This window comes from Spodoptera frugiperda, chromosome 10, assembly GCF_023101765.2.
Source record: "Spodoptera frugiperda isolate SF20-4 chromosome 10, AGI-APGP_CSIRO_Sfru_2.0, whole genome shotgun sequence".
Taxonomy (NCBI): domain Eukaryota; kingdom Metazoa; phylum Arthropoda; class Insecta; order Lepidoptera; family Noctuidae; genus Spodoptera; species Spodoptera frugiperda.
The window spans coordinates 789,922-805,093 of record NC_064221.1 but is presented as its reverse complement, the minus strand read 5'-3'; the positions used below and the strand labels follow the sequence as shown (position 1 = coordinate 805,093).

General features: G+C 42.1%; 2 protein-coding genes across 3 annotated transcripts in view; one reads left to right on the top strand and one right to left on the bottom strand.

Annotated features, from left to right (window-relative positions):
* Positions 1–4,478: 4,478 nt before the first annotated feature.
* LOC118277091 (von Hippel-Lindau disease tumor suppressor-like) lies at positions 4,479–4,973 on the top strand. The gene has a single exon (XM_035595759.2). It carries the CDS (start codon positions 4,600–4,602, stop codon positions 4,948–4,950), a length of 351 nt encoding a protein of 116 aa, XP_035451652.1. The 5' UTR covers positions 4,479–4,599; the 3' UTR covers positions 4,951–4,973.
* Positions 4,974–8,105: 3,132 nt separating this feature from the next.
* LOC118277196 (oxidative stress-induced growth inhibitor 1) overlaps positions 8,106–15,172 on the bottom strand; it is a 79,556-nt gene continuing 72,489 nt past the window's right edge. For both annotated transcript variants that reach the window (XM_035595914.2, XM_035595915.2), the window contains exons 5-10: positions 13,982–14,065; positions 12,464–12,652; positions 10,911–11,023; positions 10,333–10,496; positions 9,635–9,801; positions 8,106–8,971 (exon numbers count right to left, since the gene is read on the bottom strand). In XM_035595914.2, the coding sequence (XP_035451807.2) occupies positions 8,183–8,971; positions 9,635–9,801; positions 10,333–10,496; positions 10,911–11,023; positions 12,464–12,652; positions 13,982–14,065 (1,506 nt within the window). In that variant the 3' untranslated portion in view covers positions 8,106–8,182. The remainder of the gene's footprint in view (positions 8,972–9,634; positions 9,802–10,332; positions 10,497–10,910; positions 11,024–12,463; positions 12,653–13,981; positions 14,066–15,172) is intronic.

Genomic DNA, 15,172 nt, shown 5'->3' with positions numbered 1-15,172 from the left:
AATATTCCTCAACCGTCAATTGGGACATACATATAGTATGTAGGCATATATACTACTAGGGCCGTTTGAAAAGTCCGTGCAAAGTCAGAGCGATAGCAATACTGGCGCGTATCGAGGTTATGCCCAGTTAGTAGCGTCTTTTGGAAGACCACACACCAAGTTTCAGCCAGATCGGTCTATTTCTTTGTGTTTGGCATTCGTTTGAATAGAAGAAGTCGAGTGATTTTCAAAAAATTTATGAAAAAGTATTTTTGTGTGTTGATTAAACACTAGATTTGAAAGGCAAAACGCCTCAGGAGGCTAAAGAAAAGCTTGATAAACATTATGGTGACTCTGGTTCCTTCGATTAGAATAGTTTATTAGTGATTTCAAAATTTTCGGAGTGGCCATAAGGGCACAAATGACGCTGAACGTTCTGGACGCCCTGTTGAGGTTACTACTCCAGAAATCATTGATAAAATCCATGATATGGTGATGGATGACAGAAGATTGAAAATGCGTGAGATTGCTAATGCTGTGGGCATCTCGAATGAACGGGTACATAATATTTTGTATCAACATTTGGACATGAATAAGCTATCCGCAAGATGAGTGCCGCGATTGCTCACGCTCGACCACAACGCACCAACTCACACCTCAGCAGTTGTGGTCGCAAAATTAATGGAAATAGGGTTCCAACTCGTTTCTCATTCCCCCTATTCTCCAGACTTGGCTCCCTCGGACTACTATTTGTTCCCCAATATGAAGAAATGGCTGGCGGGAAAAAGATTTTATTCAAACGAGGAGGTGATTGCCGAAACAAAGGCTATTTTTTAGACTTGTACAAATCCTATTATTCGGAAGGGATCAACAAACTACAGCAGCGTTGGATGAAGTGCAAATCCACTCTCTCGTCCCTCCTTCTGTGGTCCAATGGACTGGCAGGCCAGTACGATCGGCAAAGGTCGGGATGCAGCGAAAGGACAAATGAAAAAACTGTCGAGTTCCAGAATATGTCTTTTTTATTGTCCATAGGTGCTTATGAAATAATGTCCTTGTTATCGCCGAACTTATCGCCTATTGATACATCTAGATCTGTGATTATCAGGAAAACATAAATAAAATAAACAAGACATGTCTAGATACCTAAATGCAATATGAATATGATTGATTACTACGTTTTAAATATGTAATGCAACAACAGAACTACTATGTATTTACTTAAAACCAAGTTATACACAAAGGAATACACAAAAGACTACATTATTCCACTCGCAGTATTCTCTCACTCTCTGTCTACAGCACCGGCCGCCATTTGTTTCAGAAACAGGCGACTGCTAATGTCAGCTCCCGTAACACCTTCTACGGGAGGTGTTGGACTCGGTCGGTGGCGCAGCGCACTCAACGGATGCCAGACAGAAAGGAGAAGAATACTCAAACCTAATAGACATTTGCAGACAGACTCTCTACCACGCACACGTACACTGGAGCGCAGTGATGTTGACGTTCGCTGTCTGGTCCGCGAGGTCCGGCGACGGTCTGAACACACGCCGGTTGTTGATCCCGTAGTACTGCTCGGTACACACATCCGTGAACTGCCAAGGGTGTGTCAGGAACGTGCCTTGGTCGAGACTCGCGCCCGGTTCAATCCGGCCGTAGAACACTTGCCTCCCCTCGAAGTTGCGCCACCACACGTTCACCGGACGCGACGTCTGGTTCGTGAAGCGGACAGTCACCGGAGTATCGGAGTTTAATGATTTCACGAGAACATTTTCTCCCTTCTCATTAACGTCGTACACAAACTGCTCGAACGCCATTATGATATTATCACCGCCAATATATTTACTGACAAACAGCAGCAGAGTGCGCACCACAAATGGTGATGTAGTGTTACAGCCTGCGGTACACTGGGAAGTAGTAGCGAGTCGCCGCTCGTTGCTGCTTTTATAGCCGAAGACAATGAAACGCTTTAGTCAGACGCCTACTGGAATTAATTTATTTTTATCCGACTACGCCAGAAGCAGGGTTATATTTTTCGAGAGTATGTATGTATGTATGACTATATGTGCCTACATACTATATGTGTGTCCTCCTTACCGATATACATATGTCGACCTAAATCCATTAAGAGATGATAGTTTTCATCATTCCTGACCGTTGTGACTGGGGAGCCCTATATCCCTATATATTAACTACACCGTTCTCAAGTTATTTGAATTTTTTATAAACTTTTATAAAAATTACCGTTTTTGCCCTCTTTTTTGTGTTTTGTGTAAGAATTTTGTTTTGTTTTTTGGTATTTTGCTTTATTCTTTTAAGCATTACGACTGCAAGTACGTACGAACAGAGTCGTAGTAGACGAAGGAATAATAAAATAGAAACAAAATGGCGATAAGTGTTTGTTTTTTTAGTAAGATATTTTAGAAAATGGTACGAAGTATAGTAGTAAAATCTTTAGCTTTCTAACTAGGTATAACATGCTAGGGTACATTAAGATAGACCCAGTGCTAGGTTTCTGTTAGGATTGCAATGCAACTTCACGCGTTTTATCCCCGAAGGGGTAGGCAGAGGTGCACATTATGGCACGTAATGCCGCTCTTTTTTCGGGTTTTAGAAAATTTCTCAGTAGTAGCAATTTTTCAGTTGTGCCCAGTATTTGGCAATAGACTTCCCCTTATTACATGGGACTTATTATAACACATGGTGAAAAGTGGATGTACTGTTAGGCTAGTGTTAGGATTCTCGAGAAAAGTTTCAAAGACGCTCCAACGGACGACGATCTATGTGTTGTGTGCGACGGTGTACCATTAAAATATGCGCAGAAAATAAATACATGACGCTTTGATAAACCTCTGTCTTTTAATCTGCTATTTGTAACCTGCTGCTGAGATATCGTAGTACACGCTTCTATTTTAATAGAGACTTATAGTGCAGCCTGCAGCGGAATCTCACAGGTTTTATTTTATGGAACATGCCAGTTAACGGGCAGACGTATCACCTGATGGTAAGCAATCATCGCCGCCCATGGACACTTGAAACACCATAGGCGTTACAAGTGCGTTGTCGGCCTTTTGGGGTTTACGAATTTAAGGGTAGTTGGGGAATCGGGGATTGAGAAGATTAGGCAGGCAATTGGGCCTACAATAACCTCACCCACACAACGAAACATAACGCAAGCGTTGTTTCACGTCGGTTTTCGATGAGGCCGTGGTATCACTTCGGTCAAGTCGGCTCATTCGTGCCGAAGCATGGCTCTCCCATCTGGAGCTGCGGGCAACGTAAAAGGTTACCGGGGCTCCGGCTCGAAGCAGGAGAAGGAACGGGGTGGTTTTTAGTCAGTAAGAGTCTGACACTCCCTCCCGCCTCACTCAAGGCGGGAGAAGTCATTGGATGATTATCCCCCCCGCAAAAAAAAAGAAAAAGAAAAACAAAAAAAGGATCTCCCACTCGTACGTAGGTTGATGTTAAAATAACATCATACCAGGTAAATAAACATTTAATGTTAATTTATTAATATTATGGTTCCAGGGTTTCCCAAACTGTATATGTTCCATATTAGGTAGTGCTGTTAGTAGGGTTACCGACTTTTTTACAAGAATGAAAGTATATTTAGGTTGGAGAAGGAAAATACCATGTTATAAACATATAAAAAGTCAGTTTTAATTAAAATTGTAAGCAAAATAAGTAAGGAGTTCATTTTTATTACATTAATTTTATTGAAGGTCTATTTCTGTCTTCCCGCCAATTTGCATTAATTACTGAAAAACGAATCAAACTTAGAGTTCGTCCGACATGTTGTTGAACGGTAAAAACTATAATGTATTGAAAGACTGTATGATACTGTTTTAACTAACTCAGTTTTTTAAGGGGGGAAAGTCATTCAATGTCTTCTCCCGCCCTGAGCGAGGCGAGAAGGAGTGTCAGACTCATACTGATTAAAAACCACCCCGTTCCTTCTCCTGCTTGTCGAGCCCGGGCTCCGGTATACCCGCTAGGTAGTCCGCAGCTCCGGATCAGGCATCAGCCCTACTGGTCCCATCTGCTTGATGACTACTTGAGCCGCACGCGTCTGGTTCTGTTCGGGCGGCGAGCTACCCTTACTCGCCGTCCGCAGACCCGCATTGATGGTGGTCGAAAATCGGGCGATCCCCGACGCCCGGAGTATCTCTCGTGACGGCTTAGGCGTGAAGAGATTCGTTCCCTCACGCGCCGCGCCTCCTCCTTAGCTAGCATTACAGTCCCCTTAGCTCCGCACTATGGCCTGAACCAGTGATCACCCAACGGCAACCCTAACTGTAAGAGGTAACTAACCTACTTAATTAGAAAACAATTATTTATTATACCTACGTAAAAATACCCAAGTAGTTAATTAGTTTAAAAACAGGAAAATTTATAGACTTGGTACTTATCACAAAGGCATATAACATAATAAAAATAAATTAATTCCAATAAGTAGGTGTCTGACTAAAGCGTTTCATTGTCTTCGGCTATAAAAGCAGCACCGAGCGGCGACTCGCTACTACTTCCCAGTGTACCGCAGGCTGTAACACTACATCACCATTTGTGGTGCGCACTCTGCTGCTGTTTGTCAGTAAATATATTGGCGGTGATAATATCACAATGGCGTTCGAGCAGTTTGTGTACGAAGTTAATGAGAAGGGAGAAAATGTTCTCGTGAAATCAATAAACTCCGATACTCCGGTGACTGTCCGCTTCACGAACCAGACGTCGCGTCCGGTGAACGTGTGGTGGCGCAACTTCGAGGGGAGGCAAGTGTTCTACGGCCGGATTGAACCGGGCGCGAGTCTCGACCAAGGCACGTTCCTGACACACCCTTGGCAGTTCACGGATGCGTGTACCGAGCAGTACTACGGGATCGACAACCGGCGTGTGTTCAGGCCGCCGCCGGACCTTGCGGGCCAGACACCGAACTTCAACATCACTGCGCCCTCGTGTAACTGTCCATGCTAATAAAGAGTCTGTCTGTAAATGTCTATTAGGTTTGAGCATTCTTCTCCTTTCTGTCTGTCTTTTGTATAGGTATCTGATATTCTAAAAGATGTATCAATAGGTGATAAGTTTACACAAGGACATTATTTCATAAGCACCTATGGACAATAAAGAAGACATATTCTGGAACTCGACAGTTTTTTCTTAAACCACCCAACACCCCTTGTGAATTCATTTGTATTTCAGATCGCCCAGTAAGTTACCTTATGTAGTTAAATAAGTAGAGATATATTACCAATCCAAAATGGTTGTTATTGTAATTAAATCGCCATTTTTCGCACGGTTTGTGCGGTGGCTGGGCAACTGACTGCCGCGCAACGTGTAGCGGGTTCGATATGTATCGTGTCTGGATGTGATGAATATGTAAACTTGTATGATTGTAAACGCACCTACGACACAGGAGAAAATCCCACCTGGAATTTAAGAATCCCAGTAAGCGGGGCTCTATCGTACCACAGTTTGCCCAGTTATAATTATTGTTTTTTTTTTTTTGGGTTTTTCAAGTCTACGTATGTCTCATTTGTCACAACCCCGTCTTTCCCCGCGGCTGTCATAAGAGGCAACTGAGGGACTACATATTTAACAGATCGGGAATTGTAGTTCTCGTTTTATGTTTTTTTTTACATTTAATGGGTCGACGTTAAATATAATTAATTATATTAGCGGGAATAAGTAAAACTGCAGACAACCATTAGCACACAGATTTTTTCTCATCGTAACGCCTTTTATCCGCACCTACCCCAGGTGCAAATTTAGGCACGTAACGCCAAAGTACTACTAAACTATTAATAGATTTGTCCCGCGGCGGACACTGCTTCGGGACACTTCAAAAGCAATGTTTTACATTATTTTTTAAATAGAGTCACTATTCCAGACTAGAAAATCTTGGGGCACTTTCGTGTCGCCCAGAAAGTTCTAATTGATATACACAACATTAAAAGAATTCATACATATTAATTTATATAGGTAAGGTAGGTACTTACCCCACCTATAGGTCAATACTCTCCTAGAAAATTACTAAAATTATGTTACACTGTAACCACTAGGTAGTAGGTATTTCGTTAGCCCATAAACCCCTGATTACAGCCCCGCGGTCCTATGGGGGTTGCTGTCTACAATTTGTGTCGTAGTGTATTCGTACATTTATAAATCACCTAGTTCTATTCTCGTATCGATTAGACAGGGTTTCCCAAACTATTTTTATTTTTTGAGGGAGGAAAATCATCCAATGATTTCAGAACGTGTGTGAGACTACTCTTACTGACTAAAAACCACCCCGTTTCTACTCTTGCTTTTTGACCCGGAACCCCGGTAAACCCGCTAGGTAGTCCGCAGCTCCGGGTTTCCCAAACTATGGGTAGCGACCCATTAATGGGTAGCAAGCTAATTTTTAGTGGGCCTTGTAGAAAGACATACCTACCTACTAATAAACGGTTCTGTATTTTATTTTTCATATTGGTAACGGTTTAATTCCTTGAAAGTGGGTCCTGAGTTTAGTAACTTGATTTAGATAGGTCGTAGTCCAGATAACTTTTTTTTATGAAATACGAGGAGACGTATCACCTGATGGTAACAATAACCGCTGCCCATGGGCACTTTGAAACACCAGAGGCGTTACATTGCGTTGCCGGCTGCCGTTTCTGGGGGTTAGAAATTTAAGGGCTGTTGTTCGGGAATTGGGAAGGGGGGAATTGGGCCTCCAGTAACCTCACACACACAACGAAACACAACGCAAGCGTTGTTTCACGTCGGTTTTCTGTGAGGCGGTGGTATCACTCCAGTCGAGCCGGCCTATTCGTGCCGAAGCATGGCTCTCCCACATTTAACTTTGGGAACCACTGGATTAATAGGTTCGGGGTAGTTTAGGTTTCATAATTGAACTGGTGGTTCCTAGGAATCAGTCATTACCGTCACGTACCTACGTGGAAGTCTGGCGCCTAACTGACCTTGTGTCACGAACGACCCTTCCATTAGGTTCCAGGTATGATAGTGTGTAGGTGTGGGCTAACGTTGTTGGCTTCATAAGCAACGACAACGACACGCAACCGTTTTCAGTACTACAAAAAAACTAGTTATCCAAAACGGTTTTTTTTTGGCAACTGGTTTGCGAAAACGGAAAATCGCGTTAGGTTTACGTACGTATGTTCAAATATTATCGGTTTCAATTAATTTTTTTCTTTGGTTTTAATACTTAAACATTCTTGTTGTTTTTAACTTGATGTTGTGTTAATAAAATTGTGTTAGATAATTTAATTTTATATTTTTTAGTTTGGCAAGAATAGTATCCATGGAAAGTCAGGATAGTAAACAAACGCCGAAGATTTTAATGCGAAAATTCCTAATTCGCAAGTTTATGGCAATTTACAGCTAGATATGATAGTATGTTGATAAAGTATATATTGGCGATAGTGAAATGTGTGTGTTTACACTGCAAAATCTATTTTTAGACCATCCAGAATTCGGTGACGGTCGGGAAAGCACTTACAATTTTAGTAAAAAGTCTAAAAACTTCTAAAAGTTACTGAGATATTAATAGAGTTGTAAACACGTACATTTCACTACCGCGCAGTGGAGATAGGCATGGTGGTACCTATGCATTCACCATCCATTTAGAATTTGGTAAAGACGGTGGTCTCAACGTTATCAGTGAATATTCAAAAGATCACTTGCATGGTTCTCCTACTTTATCTAGCAGGGATTCCTAGGTAACCGTTTTCTGATCAAGGACCACTTTTATAATCCCAGTTATGTTAGGAACCACTATTACTATTCCATTTTTCATGTGGTCTGAGACTGGTTTTTTCATTTTCTCATAAAAATGGGTTATTGATAATCAGTTAATCCTCTCAGTTGTCTCGTTTGATATAAGTTTAATTCAAGCTTTAACTGTGGTATTTATTGTACAGAGATGTAGCCTTGCATATTATCTTTTTCATGTTGTAGACCATTGTTATCTACTCCGGATGACCAGTTGGGAACTATTATCTAGACTTTAGAAGAAAATGTGACCTGTTTTTATGTTTTTGCTCAGAGTAGTCTGGTTGAAAATACACAATCTAGTTTACACCTATTTTCGTTCCTACTTTTGTTTTCTACAGGCAATAAAAACAACAAAATGCTGGGTATAAAAAATAATTTATTGTAAAGAAAAAGACGAATTAAGTGTTACAATCACATCACTGGTAATGGCAAGTCAGTGTTTGTTCTGGTGCATGTGTGTGACGAGCGCGAGCGCGCCGCCCGGGATGAAGCGCACGAAGTTATCCGCAGTCAGTGGACCCAGCGCGTACATGCCCTCCGGCCCATTCAGTATCTCGTGGGAAGACTTGTCCACAGCTATGGGGTTACTCCGGCCATCCACCGGCTTCTTAGGGTCTAAACCGAAGCCCAACCCCGAAGAATAAGGATTAACAGCCTCGCAGGTACATTTCACCTTGTCGTCGTCTGAATATGGAATGATTTCACATTTGTTTTTGTTCATCACACTAGTTTTGTCGTTACTATCAACAGTTCGCTTATTGCAGTCCGGTATAACGCACTTTGTGTCGGAGTTGCCATTTATTTCGGAATAATTTAAGTATCTTGACTTGCAACTCTGGATGCTCTGCCCCAGCACGGACTTGAGGTAATGCCAGTGGTTCTTGAGGAAGCATTGTTTCTCTTCTATCTTGCGGTTGGTGGGTTTGTCGTCGATACATTTGGTGCAGTCTATCTTGATGTCGATGCAGTCGAGGTAGTTGGTTTGTAAGAAGAAGAGGTCGGGTTTGGATCCGATGAAGACGCCGATGACGTAAACTTGTATCTCTGTGATCTCGTTAGTGTTCAGGTCGAGTAGTTTGACCCGCTTGAGGCAGAGGGCGCAGTCGTCGATGTCGTCAGTGTGTCGTGTGTCGAGGGGGGTGACGTCCACGATGGTGTGGTGCGGGTACGGGGTGTAGTTCTCGTGGTTGCCTGCAGGACCGTCGCACATCATTCTGTACACCTGGAATACGAGATAAAGTCTAATTAGTACAAGTTATGTGACATCAAGGGATCAACAAAAGGTAATAAGACTTTTCTTGGGTAATAGAATCTTCTATTGCAACTGTAATAATTTACTGCTGTGAGTGTCGTCATTGCCAAGGAGAGTCTTCACCATGAATGAGCTGGATCGACCGGAATAATATTACAGCTTCACAGAAAATTGGCGTGAAACAATGCTTGCATTATGGTTTGACTCCTCGAGGCCCATTCTTCCACCAATCCATGCACAACCTCGTAAAAACACTTTTGTAACTCCTCTGGTTGTCCATAGTCGACACTATTGCTTACTATCAGGGGCTTTGGTCTGCTATTACAATTGTGTCAGGATGGTCAACCATTGTTTGGTGCGGGAGGGACGGAGCTATGTAGGTTGTATAGCTCCTTCCCTTTTGCACTGCTCAATGATCGACCTGGGGCCTTAGTCTGCTATTACAATCGTGTCAGAATGGTCGATCACTGAGCAGTGCGAGAGGACGGAGCTATGTAGGTTGTATAGCTCCGTCTCTCTCGCACTGCTCAGTGATCGACCATTCTGACACGATTGTAATAGCAGACTAAGGCCCCTGGTGACTCGTCTGCTCATTTGCTACCTTATAAGAAAATGTATGTATCAAGTAATTACCTGGCAGTAGTCGGGATACGCGCTGGGTTCGAGTCGTGCGAGGGCCTCAGCGGGCGCGCGGTGTATGTGCGCGGCGTGCAGGCCGGCGCGGACCGCCAGCCACACGCCGTCCGCCGCGCTCACGCCTGACCCCACCACCAGCGCCGTGGGCCGACCGCGGGGGGGGACTGGAATGGTCACACAGATATTATCATCTACAGGAAGATAAAAGGAAATGTAAAGAGAGATAAGAGAAAGATAGATTGTTACTTACTAAACTTAAAGACAAAAAGTAATAGGAAAAGGGATGGATAGTTTGTTTTTTTATGACATGAAAGGCAAAAGATATTTGTTAATTTTGTAGTAAGAGCAGAAATAAGATTATCATCTATAGTCCGTAAGAGCTCACTATTGCTAGCAGTGGAGACAAGAGGTTTTACAACTCGGTCGTTAGACATCAACAAAAGAAGGTTGCTATAATCTAATCCATATCCATCCATAATCTCTTGGCTAGGCTGGTTTAAAATCTTCGTTTAAAATATAGTATGTAAACTTTTAATCTTACAACGACTGTAAGGAAGACTAAGACTTTAAACAGATGTTTCTTTACTCCGCTGTTACACATGGTAAAGGCGAAGAAGATAATATGAAGCCCACTCACAGGAAGAGTTATGGGCGATGGAAAAAAGTACTTGTCAGAAATAGTGGTTTCCCCTCACCAGTATTGGCGAGCACGTGCAGCGCGCGCTCGAAGTCCCCGAGCGCGTGCAGCGAGTGCTGCGCCACGTGCCGCGCCAGCGTGTTGGGCCGCGCGCCGCCGCCGCTGGCTACTACCACGCGCCGGCAGATGTAGCGGAACGGGCGACAGGAAGAATTGTCGTAGCTGGAAGCATATACAACTTGTGTTAAAGCTTATTCATTCATTACAGTTTTTTATACACTTAATCTATGCTAGATCAGCTAGAAAGGCGATTTATGTTAAAAGAATCAAGCAGGTGTCTTTAAGGGGCCCAATCACTCAGTGAAACGTAACGCAAGCATTGTTTCACGCCAGTTTTTTGTGAGGCCGTGGTATCACTCCAGTCGAGCCGACTGGACTGAAGAGGACAAGGCTTAGGGTGTTTCGCTGTATAAACCCCAAATTTCCAAAAGAATTCGTAAATCATTTTGTGTTGTGAGTATCCATAATGACTTACCATCAGAATCCGCCTACTTCTTCGTCACCATAATCTTAACTATAGGCTTAACTATAGGCAAAATCTTCAATATCCTAAATATCTTCTGCAGTTATGCTTACCCCTGTACGCAGAACTGTGCGTTGAGTGGGCAGTGTGTGTTGTGACAGCGCGGCGCGTCCGACTGAGGGATGCGGGTCACGCTGGTCACCGTCACGCCGCTGCGGAAGAATTTCTGGAAACCACAACACAACGAGTTAATAAATAAATAATACACTAACATGTTAGATTTGGCCTTTGCCCTGCAGTCCAGCCTCATCTAGCTATTTGAAATATTGACGTGGAAAAGTGTTATTATATAACCTATTTACAGAAATAAATATCATTTATCATTTAGTGGGACGACCAAGGCAGACAAAAAAAACATGTTAGATTCATTGAGTTTCACGGCTTGCTCTCGTAAATGGTATTACGGGATAGCTGGATTCGTTTCAAGCCATGTGGGGGTCCATAGTCAAGAGCGAGATTAGTGTTTTAGTTTATCAGAGATCGGTTCAAGTTTATTAGAGATGAGTGTTTTAGTTTATCAGAGATCGGTTCAAGTTTGTCAGGGAAAAGAGAAGAGAATGCTAGAAAATACAAATGTATACTACACGACAAAAAAGAAGGAAGTGTGTTATTGTGTCTTGAAGTATGTTTAGTCTGGTTAGTTCTCCTACTTGCAGTAGTACATTGTCGTCGTTGTTTGTAGTTGTGGTAGTATTCTGTGTTGTTGTCACAACACAAACTTGGATATTGTGTCTTGGAGGAGTCGCGTTGTCTTTACAATGAAAGTACGGATGGAATTTTCACGGCCTCATGGAAAACCGGCGGTGAAAAAACCGCTTAAGTGATGTTTCAACGAATGATTAGACTTCAAAACCACCCCAAAATGCCCGAAAGGACAGTGTTGCTAGAGTCCATAGTGACACCAATTATTGCTTACCATCAGATCCGACTTCCTTCATGGATGCTTTTTTATGGCATAAGCTGGTAAACTACCAGACGGATTACCTGATGGTAAGCAATCGCAGCCGCTCATTTACACTTGAAACACCAGAGGTGTTACAAGTGCGTTGCCGGCCTTTTAGGGGTTAGAAATTTAAGGATTGTGGCGGAATCAGGGATTTGGAAGGGGGTAATTGGGCCTCCAGTAACCTCACTCACACAACGAAACACAAAGCGTTGTTTCACGTCGGTTTACTGTGAGGATCGGAAGACGCAGCGTGGGCAGACCTCCTACTAGGTGGACCGACGACATCGTCAGAGTGGCGGGGAGCCAGTGGATGCAGGTGGCGGCTTGTCGTTCTACGTGGAGGACCAAGGGGGAGGCCTGTGTTCAGCAGTGGACGTCTCTCGGCTGATGATGATGTTTACTGTGAGGAGGTGTGAGGTGGTTGTCTAATCTATACTAATATTATAAAGCTGAAGAGTTTGTTTGTTTGTTTGTTTGTTTGTTTGAACGCGCTAATCTCCAGAACTACTGGTCCGATTTGAATAATTCTTTTTGTGTTGGATGGCGCATTTATCGAGGAATGTTATAGACTGTAAAACATCACGCTATGACCAATAGGAGCCAAGCAGAGCGAGTGAAACCGCGCGGAAGTAGCTAATAAACAATAGTGAGTGTAGTTACCTGTAGTTTACAAGCGTGCACGTATCGGCGGCAGTAGTTGGCGACGGCGCGCGCGGAGAGGCGCGCGGCGCCGGCGGGCGCGTGCGGCGGCAGCGACAGCCACGCCGCCGGCGACAGCGTGCGCACGCTCGGCGGGAACGTGTGCCACGCGCCGCCCGGCGGCCCGCGCCCCAGCACTATGTGCTCGATCTGAAGTGAAGATAGACTACCTTTAGTATATGATGATAAAGAATTCAAAGTTTAGTCAAATGGTCTAACTGCCACACTCAGTCATTTAATGGTTACTTAACCCTAAGTACTCTTAGCAATTGTTTTCTATACAGAATCGTTACTAAGGAATGGTTTAAGTAACCATTAAATGACTCTGAGTGTGGCAGTAAGTAAAAATTATTTATTTCAAATAGACCAGGAAGGCACTTTTGAACGTCAAAGCAAATATTAATTATATAAAAGACGTCTGTCTGTTGGTTAGTCCTCTAGTGAAGCTATTTGCGAATGGAAGAGCGAATGTGCCAGCTCAATGAGAGTAATACCACGGCTTCACAGAAAATCGGCGTAAAATAACGCTTGTGTTGTGTGTAGTCGTATGAGTGAGGTTACCGGAGGTCTAATGCCTAAGAAATGTTTGGCAACCCATTTGTGATTTCTCTGGTGTTGAACGAGTTCATGGGTAGAGCTGATTGCTTACCATCAGGTGATCCATCTGCTTGTCTCAGGTGATCTCATAAAAAAGTGCTTACTGAAGACAAGATTTTGGAACTATCGAGCTTATTATAAAGACTGCGCGTGCGAGTGTAAACACTGTCAATAAAATATACCTTTGTGTAGCGTAGGCTAGTGTAGATTGATAATTATGTCTGAAAATCGTCATCCTACATGACGATTTTCTGTAAGAAATACGTCATTATAGCTCTATAAAGATACGAAGTAAAACCTATGTGTCATCGCTATCATTAAGTAGGCGTTCCAAAGTAGTACTAGTACTGAAGCGATCAACTCCAAGGTTGTCTGTGAAATATGGATGTCCCTCACACATCGTATCTATGTGAGTCATGGAGGTAAAACCATATTGCTGATTGATTGGGCTATTGTAAAGTTTTTTTTTTATAAAAAGTATATTGATTTGTTATCATTTCTTTGCAGCCGACGGTTGTATCGATAAAGCGTTATTAATATATATATTTTTGGTTAACTTGTAGACGTTACGTAGTTAGGCGTCTGTTTTTTTTAATCTTGCTTACATAATAAATTTTACGAGTGTCGAAAATATTTTAAATCTAATCTAAGTATTGTATGCACTAATAGATTTTGCTAGCGATTTCGTATTTGCAAAAGATCTTGTAGGTTTTCGAGTACCTCCCTAACTATCCCTTTTGTTCCTTAAGCTAAAACATAGCATGTAGGTAACATACTATGTTTTAGCTTTCTTCCAGTGTTCTCAAATGTGAGTCGTCTGTCTGTCAATAATTCAGTTAACAGTTACGAGGTTGTGTAACCATTATTTAGTTACTTATTTACCTGTTTCTCAACATCGTATTTCCATTCAATGAGTGGGTCTGCCTGTATGCCCATGTCTGCGCAGGGCCGCAGTAGATTGTCCATCTGAAAACAAACAAATAAACAATTGAAATAACGACCACATTACACATATTTTTCTTAAAGAGGTTGTGTCAAAAAAGATCGAATTAGTTCATGTAATAGGATAGTTTACTCAGTCAAAAATAAATTATTACGACTTTTCAATACAATAAAATAATCACACTTTCATTCATAGATTTGACAATCTACATAATTTTCGAATTTTTAACGCTTATGGTGTTTCGAGTGTTCATGAGCGGTGGCGATTGCTTACCATGAGGTGATCCGTCTGCTCGTTTACCGGCTTACATCATGAAAAATATGTCTTAGGAATCTAGGTGATACTGATACGTATTTCTTTGGTACTGTTAACTAAATATGAAGTTTATAGCATTGCTACGCTTGACCAGCCGCGGAACAGTAAGGCCGTCCGTCAATTTCCTGACTCCACAAAAACGTTGCACGATGACATTTACACAATCTTCCTGTTTCCAATTATTATTGGATCGAGGAAGTGGACGGCTTTGATTGGACGGAAGAACGGAACTTAGTTATTATTACTTTAGCGAAGTAATTTCTTTTATTAATTATAGTTAATATTTTTAAAGTTAGCTAAAATAGGACGCAGGGAAATGAAACAAGAGCGCGTTCGGCGTTCTGATTGGCCGGCTCCAGTGAGCTAACCAATCACAACGCCGAACGGGCTCTCATTTCGATCCCTTTCAACGTAAAGCTAACTCATACCAAGGCCCTTGTAAGTTAACTATGTCGATAACTCTTAAGTAATAATTGTTTTAAGCAGCCAGAAAGTAATAAATAGTCTAATTTTCAATATATTCTGATAACAATGGACATAGTTATATTAATTAGATCATCTTTTCATCTTTAACAATGATGAATATCATCTGGCAAGATGTTTTGGCTTATCCACGTGCATTGTGTTTACTTTGTAATAAGACATGCCGGGGAAGAGGTCATTGACCTTTATTTGTTTTAATATAATTATATAGTATGTATCTTTTAGACATTTCTATTAGAAGATACTAGGACACGTGTCTACCGAAATAGGCGAAGGAACTTTAATAAAAATCTATTTGATTCATTAATTTGTACTGAAGCGTTCAAAGGAAT